Raw genomic sequence first — 21,097 nt, forward strand, 5'->3', positions numbered from 1 at the left:
GTGTATGGGGGGTGAGAGTGCAAGGGAAGAGAGGATTTAATATCTTAAAAAACTCTACCTGACTTCACAAGATGTGTGACTGCCGCCCAAGTGGTCTGGCTCCCAGCGGCGCTGAGAGCTCTTGACTAGAGGGAGCCTCTCAAACAGAGGCTGTGGCACGGTTCACATTTCTTAAGGTTTATTCAGATTTCCGTCTCTGGATAAAGTAAGCTGATGCAGTTTGTGCTTGCCAGGCTCTGGTGCTGTAATGTATCACAGGCAGGTGGATTTCTAGGTTGGCATCAAGCCCACCTGAAACAGGCGTGTAATGCTGCTGTTTCAAAAAGGCTCTGATGCCTCCACTCTTCACTGATTCAATGAGTCTTACATGACTCGCTGCCTTGAAAGGCAATGTACTGTTGTAGTTGCACATTGGAAAAGAGTAGAAAGTGTGGCCTTTTCCAGGTTCACTGGGCCTAGAAATATACCCTGAAGAACTCATTTTTTTAAGTCTTTGATTTAATGTTTCATTGAATCGTGGAACCTGCTCTAAGGAAGGGGAAAGCCATCCAGCATGTATTTTAACATTAGCCTTGATTTTTTGACTGTATACATTCATAGGAAGATCAGAAGATGGGTGATGAAACTCAGTTTCTAAATCATCACCTAAGTTTCCAGATAAAACTCCTGGTGAACTTCATTCCTTAGACTTGTTTTTGAAAACTTGAATAAGAAATAGGCTTGGTGAGACTCCCTTATTATTACAAGGTTGGCATAAAGTCTACTTAATGAGGTGCTTTTTATAGCAGTGGTTGATTTTTAAATACCCCTTTTCATTCCTGAAATCTAGACGTTAATAGCACCTTCCATTGTGGTGCTCTCTGATAGCATGCATTTTGTGTCTTCTGCGAGACGCTGCATGCAGTCCTGCTAGCAAGCTCTTGTGTCATAAATAGAATTTGTTCAGGAAATAAAAATGTGTTGTTTTCATTGTTAGAGGATGCCACTAAATTGGCTGTATGTTTGTCTAATAATCACATCTAAAGTTGATTATTCTGGTAATAGCCTTAAGATATTATTTAAAAATAAATATATAAATGCACTACTTTTGTACTAATACTAGTTTTTAATCTCTTCTTGTTTCTATGAAGTCTGAATGAGATTTTCAAAATTGAATAATAATTTGATCCGTTAATCTTTTGAAGCTAGTAATTTTATTTTCCCCTCTTTGCAGTCTCTGAGGCTCGCAAATGAATAGAGCTTCATTACTGGAGTCTGCATTTAATAACCATTATCCATTATCTTGTAATTAAGACTCCCTGTAACGAATCATGAGGACAATGCAAAAATACATAGTACATTTCTTTAATGAACTGGAAAATGTTCATCTTGTTCTATTTAGTAATGAGTTGCTGAATAGTCGTTAAATCCACTGGAGAATAGAGCTAGATGGATTTTGAAGACTATCTTGAGTTTGTGGTTAATCTATTAGAATTAAAATTTCATCTTCTATTTTTATCAACAGCTGATTAGAAGTCATTCTGTTTGACCAAATTGATTAGAAGACCATATACAAGGGCAGCTGTTGTTTAATGAAAGTTTTTAATGAAACTGTACCATAGAGACTTGTAATTATAAGACTTATAAAAGCTTTGACTTACCTTATACTAGAAATAATGAAAAGTATTGCACTGAAGGACTTTAAGTGCTGCATTTCGAAAGGGAAATTAAAAATATAATTTGGTGATGCTGAAGTTTCACTTCCACTGTTACGTGTTCTAATGTGACTATGAGATGTCCGTAGTGCCTCTCTGAAAGGGAGCAGCTCTGAAATATGTAACTCAATTGTCTCTCCTGTGTGCTCCATTCATTGCAAAGCTCAATCAACTATTAATTGCCTCTTTTGCACATTGCACTTTCTCCGGAGTTAGAATTTTTTTTGCAAATAACTGTTTCTCTTTAGAATGGGAATTGTCATAGGAGGGTGCAACTTAATCACCAGTGGGCTGAGTTAGTGCCTAGACAAGAAGCCTACAGAGAAAACCATGGTCTTACAAGACATGATGTTAGTGATACTGTTCAATTATGTTTAAATCACAGGATGCAGAAACACGCCTGACTTTGTCTTAACTACCCATCAGGCTGAGACCTAGCCGTGCACCAGTCGGCTGTGTCATCAGGAAGACGGGTCTCTGGAGTGTGCTGCAGCACACCATCAAAATGTAGCATAGGCAACTCTTTAGTTTGAGCCAGCAGTGAAACTTTCCTTCCTTACTCTAGGGGATGTTGTAGAGGCACCGTCATTCAAATAGGAGACAAAATGGACCCTAAGCCAAATTTGAAGTGGAAGCAGATGCAGTTCCAATTGACTTAAGTGGATGATGCACTACTACACGACGTTTGAATTATCCCTCATCTTCTCCTGGTTACTTTTGATAATTAATGATCCCACAGTACACCTTTTCGAAGAAGTAGGTTCTCAGGGATGAAGTGCAACCTAATGCAATTAAAGAATTTTTACCATTGTATTGAGTCAATGTGGGATCATACACGGCAAGGCAAACTTTTTGTTTAGTTTCTTAGCTTTTTGTTATATTGTGCTGCAGGATTCCTTTTAAGTTAACCCAAAACAGCAAGAATGCACAAAACCGCTACCTAGTGTACTCCAGGACAGGCGGTGGAGAATATTGTTCACAAGTGAGAACCCAGAAAAAAATAAGCCAAGGCTAACTCTCCTTCTTTAAATAACACAAGTGTTTTGACCTTATTACTGCATTATATCAGACCATGGGTTTAGGTATAGTAATTTGCAATGTTACAATTGCAAAATGCATAAGAAGGGAGTTTTCCCCGTTTACAGTATTACACAGCTGATTTCGTAAATACACATGGGATCTCTTTCCTTTCACTTTAAACAGCTGCAGGAGATGCAATACCAGACTGTCAAATGTGAGTCTAAATAGATGCAAAGTTAAATTAAAAAAAAAAAAAAAATGATGAAAATTGCTTCTGTTCAGGAAGATCCTTGTGAAAATACTAAAATGTTGATTTATATGCAAAATGTGTTTGGAAGAAATAATCTCTGTTGTTGTGGTTAGTCAGACACATTCCTTTTAATGTTTATATACACATATATTGAGTGTCTGTACAGGAACATATATCCTATTGGGCTGTCCTGAAGAGATTGTTGGTCTGATAACTCAAGCAAAGAATTAAGAGCTGAGATGTTCATTTAGCCCTTGGGATGTCTGAATTGCTCTGAAACCGGGTGGGTATCATCCTCCTGCTCTAGCCTCCACCAGAGCAAGGTTAGCACCAACACCTCAGGGATGTACGTGTAAAGGAAGGCTTCATAACTGCTGTGAAGTATGAGGACATCTGTGGATGGTGTGAACTATGTATGTGCAGAGTGGCTCTTGTTCTAAAACTACCATAAAGCTTTTTACTTCTTTTCAGGTTCCGATTTTATAAAGACATCTACAGGAAAGGAAGTGGAAAACGCGACCTTCCCAGTCGGAGTAGTCATGATGCGAGCCATTAGAGAATTCTACTGGCAAACTGGCAACAAGGTAATTCTTGTTACCTTTATAAAATTAACCAAACGGGCTCACTCAGAAGGAAATAAGACTGTAATAGTTTCAAAATGCAGAACATATACAATCCACATACATTAGCTTCCATGGCTATATGAGTAATAGGTAATGGAGCTTCTCTCTTGCATTCCTCATTTGATTCACTAATATTTGTATATCTTAAAAAAAAAAAAAAGAAAAGGCAGCACTTTTGGCTTTCCTCCCTTGAATAACTATCACTTCATTCCCTAAAAGCTCATGCAGTCTTGATGCACCCCCTGCTGCATTTGGGTCTGAGTTTTGTTTCACCGTTTAAGGTATTTAATGCCAGGAGCAGGGGGGAGTCTGTGACAAGCTATCTGTGAATCCACCCTTGTGCTGAAGCAGTAGGAAAGCAGGAGGTTATCCAGGAAGGCTTAAGCCTCCTCTCACCTCCTTTATCCACAGGCAAGTGGGGGCTGCCAGTTACATCTTTTGCTGGTGTTCAGCAGTGGGCTTTGTTCTCACCTGCAGCCTCAGGGAAGGAAACCACATCTCTAGCTAGGACCCTCCCCCCACTTCTGGGTCACTCTTCCATCCTCTCCAGCTGACCCTTCTGTCCCTTCTGCAGGTGACCTTTCAAGGTATGATGTTAGGACATAGGAACACGTGACAGCAGGTTAGATGTGTGTCCATCTCCTCTCTGTAGTCATCTAGATGAGGCCAGCATGGATTCCTGGTCTGTCCTCACTCCTCCCTTCCCCAGCCCACATCTCTCTGTGCCACACAACTTGAGCAGCTCCGATAGCCTTGCTTCTGCGGGAGCATGATGACTGCTGCCAACCTGAGGCAGGTCCCTGGGGCTGGGTGACTCACCTCAGCACCGGTGCTGCTTGCATGAGATGTGTGCCAGAGGTTGGGCTCTGCTGCATTAACACAGCTTTGTACTTATAATTGGATATAAATGTTGAATTCACCTTTTGCTTTAAAAAGATTCATTCATGGTACAAAATGTGTTATTAAGAATGAGTGCTTATGTCTCTGTGTGTGTGTGTGTGTCAGTGAATTAGATGTAAACTGACTTTGTGTGCTTTTATTAACTGAAGACAATATTATCAGTGACAAGAGATTTCTAAATGGTTTCTTTAACAAACTAATTTTGCTGCTGTAGGGATGCTTTCTAGCAAGGAGTTGGCTGGGAAAAACAGGTTAATACAGAAATTAAACTTCTTCGAGGGAAGGAACAAGTTGCAGAGTAACATTTATTGAATGATAAGCTGTGGTGGTGATATGAAAAGTGTGCAATATAATGGGAAATAATCTTTTCCTGTCATTATTGAAGGACATACATAAATTGGTTTTTCTGTTGGGAACACCCCCAATCCAGAAAAACTTATTACTTTTAATAATATAAGGTGAAGAGAAAATTCTTGAGGAGATGAACTTATTAAGCAAAATAATGAAATGCTGTGAAACAGCAGGAAAGCGGTAGCTGGACTTTGTACTGCTCTTGAATTAAATTCCAACCCCCCTTCCTTTTTGTGTTTTTATGGCAGTCAGATGTGCCGTTTGGCAAGCTGGTAAATGGAGGAGAGGACAGGCTTGTCTTTGTCAGCTTTTTCGCAAAGAAAAGAGCTTTCAGAGTTTGCTAAAAGGGGAAGGAATTCTGCATGGTGTTTTTAATTCTTTTATTAACTGTATTTTACTTGGGTTTGCCACAGATTGTCTCAAAGAGCTGTAATATTTCTAGGAAGAAAACTAAATTTGAATTTAATTAGAATTTCTCTTCCTGAGGGAAAACACATTCCCACTACTTTAATTTATTGTCTAGAAGATGCTTTTCCAGTTGCTGTGGTTTAAATTCCTTTTGGAAATCTAATGTTAACAGATGTACGATTACACTCATGCATCCATCCATCCATCCATCCATCCATCCATCCATCCATCCATCCATCCATCCATCCATCCACAAAAACACAGTCTTTGCATTTTGGATTTATCAAGCTTTTCCTGTTATTGTTCTTTATAATCTTATTGGAAATATGATGTCAGTGTGAAAGGATTTATTCTGTGCTTGTCTCTATCCTGCAATCACTATTAGAAAAATTACCAAACACATTTAAAGACAGATACTTTTTGATTCCACTATTATATCCATAAGGTACAAAGAAATCCTCAATGCAGAGAGGTTTCAGGAATGTGTATACAGAATTCAGAACAATAATTCTTGCCGAAGGAGGCTGACAGGAAGGAGTACCCAAGGTAAAGGTTTATGCCAGGGAGAAATGTAGAAAGAATCACGGTGTGCTACTGTTGTACAGATTGTTCAGAATTTTTTTTTTTTTTTTAAATGCAGAAACACCTTTTCCTAATTCTCCTAGTTTTTCAAGAGTTTAGTAAGCTTCTGCAGGCCAACATTTTGGGTAATGCAGGTGACAAAATTTTTGATGAGGGATTTGATAACTGCGTGTCATAAGCTCTGTGTCAGAATGAGATGCGCCTAAAAGGCACGTAACCAAAAGACTGGCATTAAGGGTGCATGCCAAGTCACCTCAGTGCTGGCTCAGCACAGCAGGTTGATGATGGGATTCAAGACATGCTTTACCTCAAAGGTAGGTTTTTCTCAGCATGTGTGCCTCTACATACATGGCAGTTCACCTGACCAAATATGAGACGTATCTCTCATTAAGTGACTGAAAGCATATCCAGGTTGTGTTGGGAGAGAAGTTTTGCAGTTCCTGTGAAGCACAAAACTTTCAATTTCTGGTAAAGACAGGCCTAATTTAATTCCCATTTGGAAAATTGTAGTGAAAATTAAACCTCTGATAGGTTTTACTATAGAGCCCAATCATGTATAACTGTGGTGCACAGGCTTTTTATAAAGCGCAACCATCTCTCACTGCTCTCCATGAGTCAGCTGCCACACATGCTTTATTTCAGCATTTTTAGCGTTATGTTACTGCATGTATATTTGTTGTAATATATTTGGAATTAGATTACGACATGGACAGTAGGTGGTATGCTGGTATCCCAGGTCCTGCCTAAATCCCTTGGCCTGATATGTGTTATGGGCAAAATATTCCCATTAGACCTCAAACCCAGCTCCTGAGAAAGTGCACTGGGGTCAAAAGTATTACAGCCTCAGTTGCTGTCCCTTGGGATGAAAATGTTATCTTTCGCAGTGACAGCTGAGGGTTGATAGCTCTCAGCACTAGTCCAGGGCTTATACTGTTTGCAGTCAGATACTTACTGTGTAGAGTTGTTACGTACACCACAGGCACTTTGAGACTGCAGGTGTACAAATGCTGATTGCTCTTCTATGGTTGCTGATGAATGAAAATGTGTATTGCACTTCTTTTTTCTATATAAAGGTTGGATTTAAACCTGCTGGGGGCATTCGGACGGCAAAAGAAGCTATTACTTGGCTTATGCTGGTGAAGGAGGAACTAGGAGTGGAATGGCTAACACCAGAGCTCTTTCGCCTGGGTGCCAGTAGTTTGCTGGAAGACATTGAGAAACAGGTTAGTTGTTAACGGTTTTCAGCTTGGTGGAGAGAAGTAATTTGTCCAAATGTGCTGGCTTACTACTTTTTCAGAATATGCTTTTTGGTGCTGTTTAAAAGATAATAGAACATATGCCTAATTCATTATTAATGACAGGTTCACTTCCAGCCCAGTATTTCTTTAAATTTGGCCTGTCATTACAGACATCTGGGACTCTGATACTCCAGCAGCTGGCAATTGCCTGGGCCAGGTTTGCAATGCAGTGAGCAAAGAGGCTCAGTTTGTACGTACGCAGAGTTTTTTGCAACTGCATGGTAGTGCACTCCCCTGCACTCCTAGCTGTTGCCAGTTCAGCTGACCCTCGTCTCACAGACCTTTTGTGTCACTGTGCTGCAACTGTTCACGATATATTTCCATGCTGTGGAGAAAGTCACGTCTCATCCTACATATGGTACCGCTGATAGAGAAGTTTTTACATATTGATTATTTCCTGGGGAAGAAAAGCAATTGCCTCCTACAAAACCTCATTTTTCTAATTGCTTTTATTTTTGTGCAGGCTGGTTGCTGTGTTTCCTGGCAGGCAAATAGTATATGAGGTGCAGTGGCAATATATAGTTCCTGGTGGGAAGAAGGGTTCTGGCCTATCTACCCACGACCTACCCCAGTGGCGCAGGGTCTCAACCCCAAAGGATAAGCCGTAGTTGAGAACAGCATAGTGTCATAGCAACTACTAAACCATGAGGGCTGCTGAACTTCACTGCCATGTTCACTGCATGCAGGAGATGAGGTGGTATGAGCTTTAACCAAGAAAAAAGTTTGACAGTCCTTGTGCTGTTGTTGCTGGGTGGGAGACCATGAGATATATGGTTTCTGGGCGAGGAAAAAATCATCAGTCAGTTCCCTTTCCCCACCTCTACTAGCAACTGAAATACTGGCATGTCTTAAGAAATGTAGAACAGCTGAGAGATGTCAGGTGAATATTCATGACTGTTGAAAACCGCTAGCTCACTCCTGCAATGAGAATAATATTGGCATGCTTCATTGCCAAAGTGCCTCTGCCTCAGTATTGACCTAAAATCATGTCCCTGGTTATGACAAAGCAGCGTGAGCTTTCTTGTTACCACTGTCATCACTGCTCAGTCTTACAACACAGCCAGTGATTGTGTCATGTGATTTGTGCTGTTTTCTTAAGGGCGGCATCCTTTTATCTGCCAGGGATTGCACGAATGCCCCAGTCATGACCAAAGCTCTGCTGTACTATGCCATCTAAAAACATGCAAGATGAAATGTCCCAATCATTATATTAAATAAAATGAACAGATTTAAAAAAAAAAAAAACAAAAGATAGAAAATGGGGAGAACACTCCCCCACCTCCAAGACAGTACAGTTTAAAGAACAGTTTGAAATGAGCAATATAAAAGCATAAGCAATTTAGGATACTTCGAATATCACAAAATAATACTGAAATTGACAAAATCAGATTGCAGTGAGAGTAAAGCATTGTCTCCTTCCTGGCTGTTTTTGAAAGCCTAGTTAAAAGCAACAGGAGTCTTTGCTTTTTTCTTTTCTTCCAAGCAAAGCAGCAAAAGCCCTTAGTTCAGATCCTATAAACAGGTACATACATAAAGGTATATCACATCATATTTTATGCACACACACACACACACCCCAACCATCATCTTCATCTGGCATGCCTTTAATTTGTTACTTCCTTGACACTTTCAGATTTATAGTCATATATAATTCCATCATAAACTTTCTTTTTTCTTGCAGATTTTCTATCATGTGACTGGCTCTTATGCACTTAAGCATGACCTGGCAATGGCTTAGACGCAAAATCAACTCAGGATTACTTTTACAAAAGAGGTCTTTAAGCAAACAGCATTCAGAAGTCTTCTGACAACCAAGTGCATATGATAGAATTAAAGGCCTAATTCTCCCTTCTTCATATTTTATAGTATTTAAAAATATGCTCAAGTCTGCTGGTTGTACTTGATCCAAAAGCAGAAAAAAATGGTAATTCTGAAATAGTTAAATAGTTAATACTTACAGATTTGCAAAGTTAATCTTGCAGAGTCTTCCTCGGACCAGCCTGAAAAGCTTATTAATGGCAACACTGAAATACTATGAAAAAGATTTAGGTGGCCTGGTAACACTTTGCAGTCGCAGAATATGAAATATATATGGAATGTTTCAGATTGCTAATTAAGAGCTACAGATCTTGGAACAGCTTTCCATTCACCTCAGACAAAATCTTCTGCCACAGATTTGTTGCACTATTAATTGCTATGTTGATTCACTTTCAAGCATTGTAACCTGAGAAAATGAAACTTGGCTATTACTTTCTTTTATAAAATGTCTCTGTAGCAAAAAACCATTTTTTTTTTATTTTTTCCCCCAAACTTGGGCACAGACATCCATATTTAGACCCTTGAATAAAGGTGGCTTGATTTCTAGAACAGCTGAGTATCCACAGTTGCTCCTGAAGTTAATGGGAGCTCTGGGTGATCAGAACAACTGAAAATCAAGCAGCCTCTATATAGGTGCTTAACTATGCATTCAGGGGCCTATTTTTAGGCATTTCACTCTTAAAATTTTAGTCTAACTTGCTTAGAAGCTCCCATTCCTGTCTCCTGTCATTTTAAAACACATTCATGCAAATCTTTCCATTTTAATGTAGGGGGATTTGACTGTCAGTTTGCAGGTGTCACTGCTATGCTGGCTGAACTTCAACTTTGCCATTCTAAAAGCAATTCTTTAATTTAAAAGGTGATTTGAATTGTGTCCTATATGGGGTTTACAGCTTTAATGTAAAAAGTACTTTTCTCAGAGCACATTAAGAGTAATACCAAAATAATCAAAACCTTCGGAATATCAGTCTGGAGCCAGTAGATTCATTATTTCAGAACTGCATTCTGCTCACTAACCAGAGTTGTACTAAAAACTTAATTATCTTATCATCATGACTAGTCTCACTGACTTAAGTAGGTCTCATCAGGGAAGTAAGAGGAGGAGGATTTTGCTGTAAATCAAGCTACAAGGTACATTTATTACAGAGAGATCTGTGCTTCATAAAGATAACAACTCAGTTACTTCTCTGGTTATACCACCTGGCTCACTAGTGCTCTACAAAACACCTTGGACAGATAGGAAACCTGAACAGGGGAAAAAAAATCGTAGAAACAACATATATAGAAAGCAAAATCCTATATGCAGAGCTCAGTGCCAAAAATAGGTCTTAATTTCCCAGGAAGTAGTTCGTCCAAGGCGCTCAGCCTTTTTCAGCTTTATGCCTCAACACAGAAAATGAGGCTGAGTTGTGACTATATTTTCACATCTTTGTTTTCCTGGAAAGTGGCCTTTTTGCTATGGGTTTTCCTGCTGATTTCAATGCCAGTTCCTTGAAGGGAAAAACCAATGCCTGCTTGTGTATTTAGAGCAAAATTCTGCTGCTGAGCTTTCAGAAATACAGCACCCGTTACATGAAGTCAGTGCGCACCAGGTGCTTGCCAGGGTGAGCCTCTGCCATGCCCTCCCAGGAACCTCACGCTGGGTTTTGCTGCTGTTTAGCTCTAGTCGAATAAATCTTAGACTGTATTTCAATACTTTCATAGCAGAAAGTTCCACCTTACTTGCAAAGTACACATTTTTGTTGTTGGTTGTCTTCTGGACATTTAGGACAAAGATAGAAGCTGATTTTTTTGGAGATGCTTTAGTTTCTAGGTGAAAGACTCTGTGGAGCTCCTTAAAATTAATGAAGGTCCAACTTTGCCACCTAACTCTTTAACATGAGTACCTCTGAGAACAACCTCACTGTTTCCACGGGAGCTACGTGTCGAGTAATGAACTCGCCAGGAGGAACTGTTTATATTTCTGTTGATGACCCCCCTTTGTTTCGATATGCACATGGGCTGCTGCTGGTTACTTTGATTCAGAGGGAACAGGCTCCATTTATGGAGGGAAAAGTTTGGCTTCCTGAAAAGTCGAAGATAGCCGCTTCCCTTTTCCATGAACATTACAAACACGCTGATGTGAAATACTGTGCAATTCCAAGCCAACCAGTGTTTTGAGAGAAGATGGATTGGAAAGTAATGTAAACAACTTTTCTGTTGAAACCTGTAGTTTTCTGGGAAAAAAAAAATAATTTAAAAAGTAACAGAATCTTTAAACACACTCAAATAAAGATGATTCTGGTTTTGGGGTGGGTTTTTTCTGAGGAATAAGCAGAAGGCTCAGTGTCACAGAGTGACTGGTTGTCTTTGTTAACTTCTTTATGACTCAAGTGAGTTGTTTTCATATTGTCTGTGGTTGTAGACCCGCAGCGTGACCCAGAGCCTCATCTCTATTACTCCTCCTACAGAAGCTGCTGGTACCAGCCAGGTATTGGTCTGTTCACAACCCTAGGTGATGCGAGGGGATGACCCTGGGCTGGGTGTCCCATCAGGAGCAGCAGGGGACCGGCTGGAGACATCGGACAAGGCATGTCTAAGGGGCCTGTCCAGGAGACAGCTACTAATAGCACAGGTCTGAGGTCCAGCCTGGAGGTAGAGGCAGGGCTGGAGACCAGCACTCCTGCAAGGTAGCTCAGGGAGGTGCTGAGGGCCATGAGTTGAGCTGCAGTGGGGCTCCTGGGCCCCTGCTGTGGGTGGGGGGAGGCTGGGCAGGACCAGAAGAGTCACTGGGCTTGTTCCAGTGCTGAGCCTGTGAAAGCACCAAATATGGAGGATACAGAGACTAATGTGTTTTGAGCTCAGGTCAGAGGCCGGTGTGGCAGGACCTACACCCCTGCCCACGGGGAACTGGAAGCACTCAAAGTGTGGTCCCCTAGGCTTGCTGCCCTTCACCCTGACCCGCACTTCCGCTGCCCTCCCTTCCATCTTTCCGATCGCTGATAGCCGGTTGCTGCTATTTAGTTCCAGTAGTCAGAGGGCAGTTGAGATTTATCGAGGTTGCTGCGGCTGGTTGTCATTCCTGCAGACAGCACATGAAAGGCGATGGAGACCTGAACTCGGTCAGGGACCAGGGAGGGGGCGGCGCTCCACCGCTGCATAGGCTTTGGGAAAAGTTCAGATTTAGCACTGTGCTTCAGGCCATTAGAAAAGGAACAGGCAATTATGCGCTCCCGTCTAAATATATTTCACAGCATAACATATGTTTTGTGCAAGTCAGTCTTGTATACTAATTTATTATTTTTATAACACTTATTCATTTAGGATTTTAAATAGCTTCATTTTGTAGACCACAGTACTTTGCAAAGAAAAGAATAAATTCAAGAAGAAAGTCAAGTAGAAACTGCAAGTCTAGAAGATTCTGCATCAGCTTATTTACAAGAAGAGGGAATTGGGAGAGAGAGTAAGCTTTTTTCCCGGTTTGTAGGAAACAAAGATATTAAATAGTAATTATATGTGAAGTGTATATATCAGCTGGGGCAAGTAATACTTTGATATCTTTATTTCATCAGTCGTATAAGTTCATTCTTTCATTTCCTTTGTGAAGCAGGGAACATACATTATATACCATAGCCCATGCCACTGAGACAGAAAAAACTGATCTACTTTTAATTTTATTTTGCTCAGTGGGAACTTTGGCTCCCTGCCTCCCCTGGGGGAAAAAAAGCCACAAAACAACAGGTAGTTTTATCCAAATCTTGGTAAGCTCTTGCTGAAATTACCAGTGCTGACATCTGGATGATACGTATAGCGTGCAGTAGGAGTAGAAGGAGGGAACTGCTGTTAACTAGATGTAACCTATCCAGGAGAGAAAGACAGAGAATTGTCCATCTGGTCAGTCCTTATTTAATAGGGCAACCAAGAATAAGAGTATTCTTAATATGCAAAGACACCATAGGTAAAATTACTGATTGACCATTTTTATTAAAGTCCCAGAAAGTCAGAACTGTGCTAAATTAAGAGGTGGTAAGACTTAGAAAGAACAAAGCTTCAAGAAAGGTTGCAGTCCTTGCACTCCCTAAAAGCAGGAGTAAGGAACTGACGGGTGACTATCAAGTTCCACCCAGCTATATTGTAGAGACCTTTACTCTGTTCTACACAAATCCTTCCCCTTCTGTGAGGACCTACAGTAACCACTTATCAAGAGAAAGTGTGGCAAAGTTGTTTTAATATCCTTTAATGAAATTTAATATTGAAGGAGACGCTCTAGCCATTCCTAATGAGTCTAGTGATTTTGAGTGGCTCTGTTTTGAGCACTGGGGACATCTTGTGGATTGCTAATTCTTGGAAATTGCAGAAAATTTGGTCTTCTGGAAGAAAAGCTTTCTCGAGGCGTAACAGTTTCAGATCTCTGAGATCACAGGGAATGTTTGGAAACACTGAATTGTAAAAGCATCAATTTAGAATTGCTTCCTTAGCTGACATGAAAACAAAAGATTTTTTAAAAGAACGTTAACAAACCGAGGAAGCTGTACTGGAATTGACTACACTCGTTTTTTCAAGTCGTGCTTTCTCTATGGGAGGAGTAGAGGAAGGAGCTTTGCAGGCTGGAGATTAGCATCACCTCTGTACAGTGCAGTGTCATATAAAACCAAACCCCAAAATGGATTAAAAACAAGGGAAAGCTTTAGAAGCTGATTTTTCCATTTCAATAGTAGCATGAACTCTGTTTTTATTCAAAGACTTACGTGAGTTCTCACCGATTTGCTAGTTGTAACAAGCAAGCAAACCAGCCAACCAGTTCACTTCCTGCGTCTGGGCCGAGGCCAGGTTGGTAATCCCGCGGGTTGGGGGTCCCCGCCACTGTCGCAACCTGGAGAGCAAGTGGGCTTGTGGAGGAGCCTGCCAAGGCTTACTGTCATGCCTGCCGGCTGCACGAACCAGCCCGTGCTCTTACTGCCTCAGAGGTTGCTCTGGGGAAGGAAGGTGCTAAAACTGTCCATAGTGATTACTGGACCACTGAGAACTTTTTCCCCCACCCTAATGCTCAGACCTGAGCAAGTAGCTTCTGAGGAGAAGCTGGAGAATGCATATTCTCCATGATTTAATTTAATTACATGTAAGTTGATTAAGGATGTTATCTTCATTTCCAGGGGAAATAAAACATTCAGCCGGCATCATGTCAGAAGTCTGGCTGAAGGCTGGCACGTCTCAGCATTGGCTGCTTCCTGCTGCCTTCAGCAGAGTCTTGGGCTTTCTTCAAAGTACAGGCACCAGCTGACCCAGAGCATGATTTCTTGCTCTAACTTATTTAAAGGCACGAATTGAACCAGAGCAAGGAACAACTGTCTGGGCTCTGAACAAGAAGTGCTTTGTGTTCTAGTTAGCACAAATCTGTCCAATTCCAAAAAAAACTGTGAATGCCATCACCCCGTCTGATAGTGACTGTAACGAGGCCTCTGGGAGGGCAGTGACAGGAAGATGTAGATAAAGGAAAAACAGAGGGATAAAAAGAGAAGTTGTGAGAAGTAAGAGAGATCATCACCACCACTGTTATTGCTTCACAGAAGTGTAATCTTTTGTGATCTCTTTGGAACAGGAGGTAAATAATAAAACACAAGGGAGGGAAAAATTAAAATAAATGTAGTGTGTGAGTGCATGTTAAAACAGATGTCAGATTAAAAATAACTGAAAAGGAAATTCTACTGTAGGGGAAAAACTGCTTTTTCCTTCAACATTTTATATTCCACCTTCATTAGGCAGAAAGTGAAAAAGCTGTAAAGGAAAAAGGGAACTTTTGTTGTTTCCCTCTGAACATTAAGAGAAGCCTAATGCGAGCGCAGCGGGGATGCTCTGTGGTGCGTGGTGCTGGAGTAATTCTCAGGGTGAAGCCCAGAAGCAGCAAGGATGCTAAACAGATGCACTGTGTGTGCCGAGCCCTGGGACTTAGAGCTTTAAACGTGCAGCGCTTCACATCCAGGTGTTTTCATCCTCTCCATCCTCCCTCCCTTAGTCCCTTCAGAGTCGACGAGTCCTCTAAAGTGGTAAAAAAATAAACCCTGCAATCTGGTAGGATCACATCATCCAGTAATGCCCCTCTAACTATAGATCTAGGCACCAGGGACTTCATTCTAGTTTCTTCAGCACTTTTAAACGGGCTATTTCAGTGTTTGGTGACAGCAGAGCGGGGAACATCTACACAAACATATTTTTCCCCACATGGCAGCCCAGACCACACCCATCCTTGGAGATGGCAAGGAGCAAGGAGCAAGGAGCTTTAAATATATATCTTGAAGATGTGCTGAGGATGGACTGGGGACCACTACATTTCTTGGAGAGCTAGCATGGGCCGTTTGGCATGTTCAGGTTACCTAATGAAATGAGAAAAATCTTTATATGGTTTCTTCTGTATTCCTGAGTGTGGGATGCAGGTTTTAAAAAAATAGCCACAGCTCTATGACTAACACCTTAGCTTAAGGAAGAGTCAGAAATAACAGATATCTTTGGCTACCATTACAGTGTGAAAGTTCAACGTACTCGAACAACTCGATGGGATCCAGAAGGGGTATATTTCTACAGTGTTTGAGAAGAATATCCCTACTTTTCCCTACTGTTATCTTAAGTGAATTCCCACAAATCCTATTTCTCTAAGACAGTTATGCTAAGGAGGAGGCCGCTGAGACAGAAGGAAAAGGCATCCTAAAAGGTATCCCCAACAGACTGAAGGCAAAGCTGTTTCACAATTTCTGAAACTTCTCTTAAGCTTGTCCTGAAAATGCCAGGTAAGATCCCAGTGCAGAGTCCTTCTAACAAGAACCACTGATGAGCAGCAGCCTCTTGGCGTTACCCTGGCGTAGGATTTGCCAGAGAGGACGGAGCAGATGTAGCCTGAAGCATCTCCACGCAGCCAGTCAGGGTGAGTCAGGTATGTTAGCAACACCCGAGAGTGCACTACTTGTTAAATGTATTGTGTTAGACTACAGTCAAATGAGACGGCATTAGCAAAGGGGAATGTTTTCAGAGCGGATCGCTAGGTATTCATGGCCACTCACTGGACGCAGACTGTCTCTGAGACACAGCAGAGAAAGAGGGACATCCCCAGTAGCAATGACCTTCCTCTGCGAAGGTGGGGAGGCCGAGGTCTCCAGGAGGCTTCACCTAAGCTTTTCCCACTAATCTAATTTCATTCACCCCCAACCCTTGCTTCTCACTAAAAAGAAAACTCATGACCTTCTGCTCTGCATAAACAAATAAATGCATAAATAAAAGTCACTTCAACTGCAGGAAAATATCTGTCTGCTCTTAATTGAGTATGTGTTTTCAGAGCTGCCTCCTCCAGGGGAAATTTCTTTGTTAAGCGTTAATTCCATTTCATTTTGCTGAACGTGTCTGCCATTTTCTCCATTAGAGGGCTGCAGAGCAGTGTGTTACAGTGTTTTAGAAACGGATTTAAACCTGTATATGTACTTTGGGCCTAATTTCCAGCTGTATAGCTCTCCTGAACTCAATGGGGTGTAAAACTGGTGCAACACACGGAGAGAAAAAAAATGTGTAGTGCTTCAGAATACATCAGTGCTTTGGGGTTTGCTGATGAGATTAAGAAATGCCAAGATGCAAAGACAGAATTTTAAATGCACATGTGACAGGTGAGGTAGATGAGTAAGTTAATTGCTGCTTTTATGTTTGAACACAGAGTAATTGGTCAATAGGGTATGTTTCCAGAGAGGAGTAGTGAAGTGCGTGAGCAAAGCACAAGCAGAGCTTTAAAACCTTCTGTAGAACCTATGCTTATCCTAGGCAGAAGTTAGAGTCTCTAACACTTAGAAGAGTCATAAATGTTATATTCTCCATTATGCTCCAACTGTGGCGTTGGTGAGCTAATTGCTTGGACTGAAATTTTCTAGGTAGATGTCTTCCTCAGCTGAAGTTTCTTCTAAAAAAGAGTCAGAAAATAAAGCTGAATAAAAATACGGAGTGGGCTGGGGTTTTGAGCCCACACCTAGAAACTTTGGCAGTTGAGCTCTGTGAAATTCCCACATTTCAGAGCATGAACCTATGGCAAAGGGGAGAATGGTCCTGATCTTCGGCACCTGCCTTTCGTGGTGTTAGCAAAAGCGTGTGGTGCCAGCAGGAGGCGTGTCATTCCACTGGCAGGCAAAAGCTAGATTAGAGAGAGAGAAAGACACTGGCGTGGGTTAGAGAAATAAAGGAAAATGGGAATGCCAGCGTGAGCCGGGAAAGTGGAAGGAAAGGCATGGGGGGGAGATGCCTCAGAAGACCAGAAGCAAGAACTGGCAGCTGCACAGCAAGAGTGAGGTGATCCAGGCAAGAAGAGTGGGAGTGAACCTGCCAGAAACACAGCACCTCATCAGGAGAGGAGGTACTATGATCAAAAGAAAATGGTTCACCCACCTAATCTCCCGTCCATTAATTTAATTTTGGGAATGGCTGGAAGAGAGACAGACAGACGGACCAGGGAACAACACTGTCTATGAAAATGGCGTTTACAAAGGCTGAGCTACAGTGGCATGGACAACCTTAGTACTTAGTGTTTTGTAACTTTGAAATGCTTCACCCTCCAGACCCCAGTGTTTATTCCTTGTTTCTTGTCGTGCATGTTGTAAATTTAATTCATCTGAGCAATTAAGTCATTGAGGCAGGGATTGATTTTTTTTGTTGTTCTGTTTTCACACAGCACTTGCTGCGATGTGTTGTGGTTCCTGGCTAGTGCTCTTGTATGTCACTAATGCAAACAGGCAATAACGTGTTGATGGAGGTAAACGTGAATTCCAGCAATGGAGGAGAATGGTTTGATAGAAAATACTGGGATTATGTCAGGTGCACTAGGCAAAAATAACAAGCGGAAAATTTAGGGTGAATACCCACAAGCCTTTCTGTAAGTAGTTAGGTGAGGCTGTTTGGCCGCCCATCAGGGAAGCAGCAGAAGCTCCTCAGCTGGGACCCAAACGAATATGAGACAGTTACATTCAGAAAGCGCAAGCCTGTGCCGGGAGGCAGACGGGCTGGATGGTCTAATGGGTCCACTCCATCTTTAACTTCTCTGATTCTGCACAGCCTTCCCCAAAAGCCGGCACAAAGGAGTGTCAAAAGACGCAATACATATTCATGGACATTTCTGGAGCTGCAAACTATGAAAAGAAATCAAGCAGTTCTCATCCATGGACTGAAATTGAGAGTACACTCTAATCCAAAAGGATACCAGCTTGCAGAGTGGTGTATGAAAATCTTATAAAGCTCTGCAACACTCCATAAATAATTTTCAAACAAGGAGCTTTTTGTTTCAGTGATGGCAATACTAAAAAGAATGGCAAATAGCCGTCAAAAAACCGGCTGAAACAGCCTGCACTCTGTACCGATGTTAACTTTAATCACTGCAAGAGTTACACACAGAGTTATCAGTCATTTATTAGGAACCGCAGATGATCATTGCAGAGGTGTAGATTAACATGTACCGGAGCCTGGTACCTTGCCAATGGGACACCATGTGATGGGCAGCCCATGGAATAAACATTCTGGCATGTCAGTGGGCTATAAATCCTCCAAATGAAAGAAATTAAAAAGCCAGGAGCAATTCTGAAATTGATCTATGATTGGAGGTGCACTTAGGAGTGCTTTTATTGTCACAGGAGCATCTTCTTTTACATCCTTAAGGTGACAGACCCACTCTGCTTCCCTCCGGATTTCTTGGGCTACCCTGCGACTGCATGTGGTGTGGAGGCGAGCACCGTGGGAGCGCGCTGGGTGGTGAGGGGCATACGGGCACTTTGGCAGCACCCCCACCCCGTTGTGAGGGTTAGCTTTGCACGGCCTGAGGGTGAGAGACTGCAAATCCGTTCTGACATTTTAAGTATGCGAAAAGACACCAGTTGTGCGGTGTTTTTTATTCTTTTTTCTTTTCTTTTACAGCCATACCATAACCGTGCTCCTAAGTGCACGTATTAACATTTTATAACATGGATTTGGAATAACGCTTGAAAAATAAACTTAAGAATAGTTCCTCAGCAGAAGGTATTCTTATCAAAATAGCAGTCTGTTGCAAGTCAACCCTTTGCTCCATACGTAAAAAGATGCAGCACTATCTGTTAGTGTACTTCTAGTGTAAATACTACTAAATGTTTCACTAAAATACAATTTTAGTACTAATATAGATATGTTTTCTTAAACAAAAAGTGCTTTCACTATAAACTGAAAGGCAAAAGATTGTGGTTTGCAAGCAGAGTACTCTGTTGCCTACCTAAAGAATAGCAGCGCGGATGCGAGTGAAAGCCTGGACATGTTGTATATCCAAGATGTGGCCATGACAGCAAATCCTGCCCGAAGCCAGTGATACCCTGGGCCATGGACACAAACCTGCCTGCAGCATTGCTGCCGTCCTGGCTTCTACCCTGGGCACCTTCAGGCACTTGGGCTTCTGCCTCTTGTTCTTTTTGGGTGGCATTGGGGTGTCCCACACAGGGTGCCATGCACATGTACCCAGCAGGGCCAGCTGGTTCGGATACATTTGGATTAGCACGTCTGTCTCATCGTTATGGCTTCTGTACACAGAACTTTAAAAAGCATAGTGTGCATGGGTCATTGTTTCAGTTAGAGGTGTTCATATATCCCGGTGGTGCCTGTCTTCTTTAGGTGTTTGTGGATACCTGTATCGATCTAAAAATATTTCCTCTGCAGGTTCCCGCAGCTAACTTCTTAGAAAGGGTTAATTTTGTGTCTATCTGCTGATCCTTCTGATGTTCCCATCCTGTGGCAGCGCAGCGAAACAGCTTCTGTAACTTGGTTGGAGGTTGGATCTTCAAGGCCAGCAGCTCTTACAAAACTCTGTGTGTGTTTGCCCAACGTGACTTTTCCTTTCCTGGGCTTTAAACTCCTGCAAGGTTCTTTCACCCTTTTTGGGGGGGACCCACACTCACTTAGACCCTCTCACATCCCCACCTCCATCAAGGCTAGGCAGTGCCTCCTCCCCAGGGATGCTGTGAGTGGCCTGACAATACGGGGCACAACGTGTGGGGGACCTGCACCGCAGACAGCATGTATAACCTTGTGGGGGTCCCTCCTCACCCTCATGTGGGGTGGCTGTGGTGGGAGGGCTTGGGGTGAAAACTTTTTGGAATTATTTATGGAAGGCCTTTCCTGAATTTGCAAGTGCTTATTTACATTTCATAAGCACCTTGTATTGTGGTTTATCTGTTGGGCTGCTGATACTGACCCTCGATGTGTAGTTCACCGATTGCCAGTTAATTACATGTCATTAATAAATCAATAACCTGATTTGCTTTCAAAGATATGAATTGAGCAGCTTTTCCCTGCAACAACACTAATCTTTCTCTGTCCATTTCTTAGAAATAAACCAATGAAGTTGTAAAGCAGACTCCCCCAAATGCAGGTATCTCTTTGCACATCCCATACCTTGTCCACCACGCTGAACAAAAGGGGCAGCATGAGATAAAAAGGAGCTGACGCTAAGAGAGAACTTCCCCAATAGCACTGGAAATGAAGAGTACAGCTAAGTGTTTTCCAGGGTAGCAACAAGTCTGGGTGGGGGAGAAGACCAGCAAGCTCTTGCAGCACAGGGAGAGTACTGTAAGTTGTACAAATTGTGCTAAGGGAAAGCGGAGTGGCTGGAGTTGTCTCAAATCGAGTGAGCACAAAGAGGACTTCAAGCCATTAAAGCTTCCTCCCTGTGAAGCCTGTGCTGAGGCACTGCAGACTCGTAGCTCAGTAGCTTCCCTGCCTCTGTCGAGGCCAGATATTAGTTTGCTCTGTGCATCCAGTCTGGTCTTGATCTCTCTTCCCATTCTACTGACAAGGCTGCTCAGTAGTGGCTGCTATGACAGTAATAGGCACCTGTGGATCCTTATTTAATAAGAAATAACCTGAGAGAAATTCTCTGTCTGCAGAGCAGGTTAATGTTCCTCCTTTTTTACTAATTTGGATTGATTTAGAAATGCTAAGCCATAATTTTAACAAGGCAGATGCTGCTAGAAATGCAAGGTGCAACAAAAAGTGATTTAATAATTGCATTATATTTCAAACAAGAATATGAGTAGATGCAGCGAAGGACATTTTAGCACGTATCAGCTCCATAACAAGTTCTCCATCCAGAGCGGAGGGGCACGTCTGAACTGGTGGCCTGGGAGCCAGCCATGTTCCTCA

General features: G+C 42.0%; 1 protein-coding gene across 1 annotated transcript in view; it reads left to right on the forward strand.

Annotated features, from left to right (window-relative positions):
- DERA (deoxyribose-phosphate aldolase) overlaps nucleotides 1–8,980 on the forward strand; it is a 54,164-nt gene extending 45,184 nt beyond the window's left edge. Inside the window, exons 7-9 of the mRNA XM_064459179.1 lie at nucleotides 3,436–3,548; nucleotides 6,902–7,051; nucleotides 8,808–8,980. Of these exons, the coding sequence (XP_064315249.1) occupies nucleotides 3,436–3,548; nucleotides 6,902–7,051; nucleotides 8,808–8,864 (320 nt within the window). The 3' untranslated portion in view covers nucleotides 8,865–8,980. The remainder of the gene's footprint in view (nucleotides 1–3,435; nucleotides 3,549–6,901; nucleotides 7,052–8,807) is intronic.
- Nucleotides 8,981–21,097: the final 12,117 nt, after the last annotated feature.

The sequence above is a fragment of the Phalacrocorax carbo genome, chromosome 1, assembly GCF_963921805.1.
Source record: "Phalacrocorax carbo chromosome 1, bPhaCar2.1, whole genome shotgun sequence".
In the NCBI taxonomy this organism is placed as follows: domain Eukaryota; kingdom Metazoa; phylum Chordata; class Aves; order Suliformes; family Phalacrocoracidae; genus Phalacrocorax; species Phalacrocorax carbo.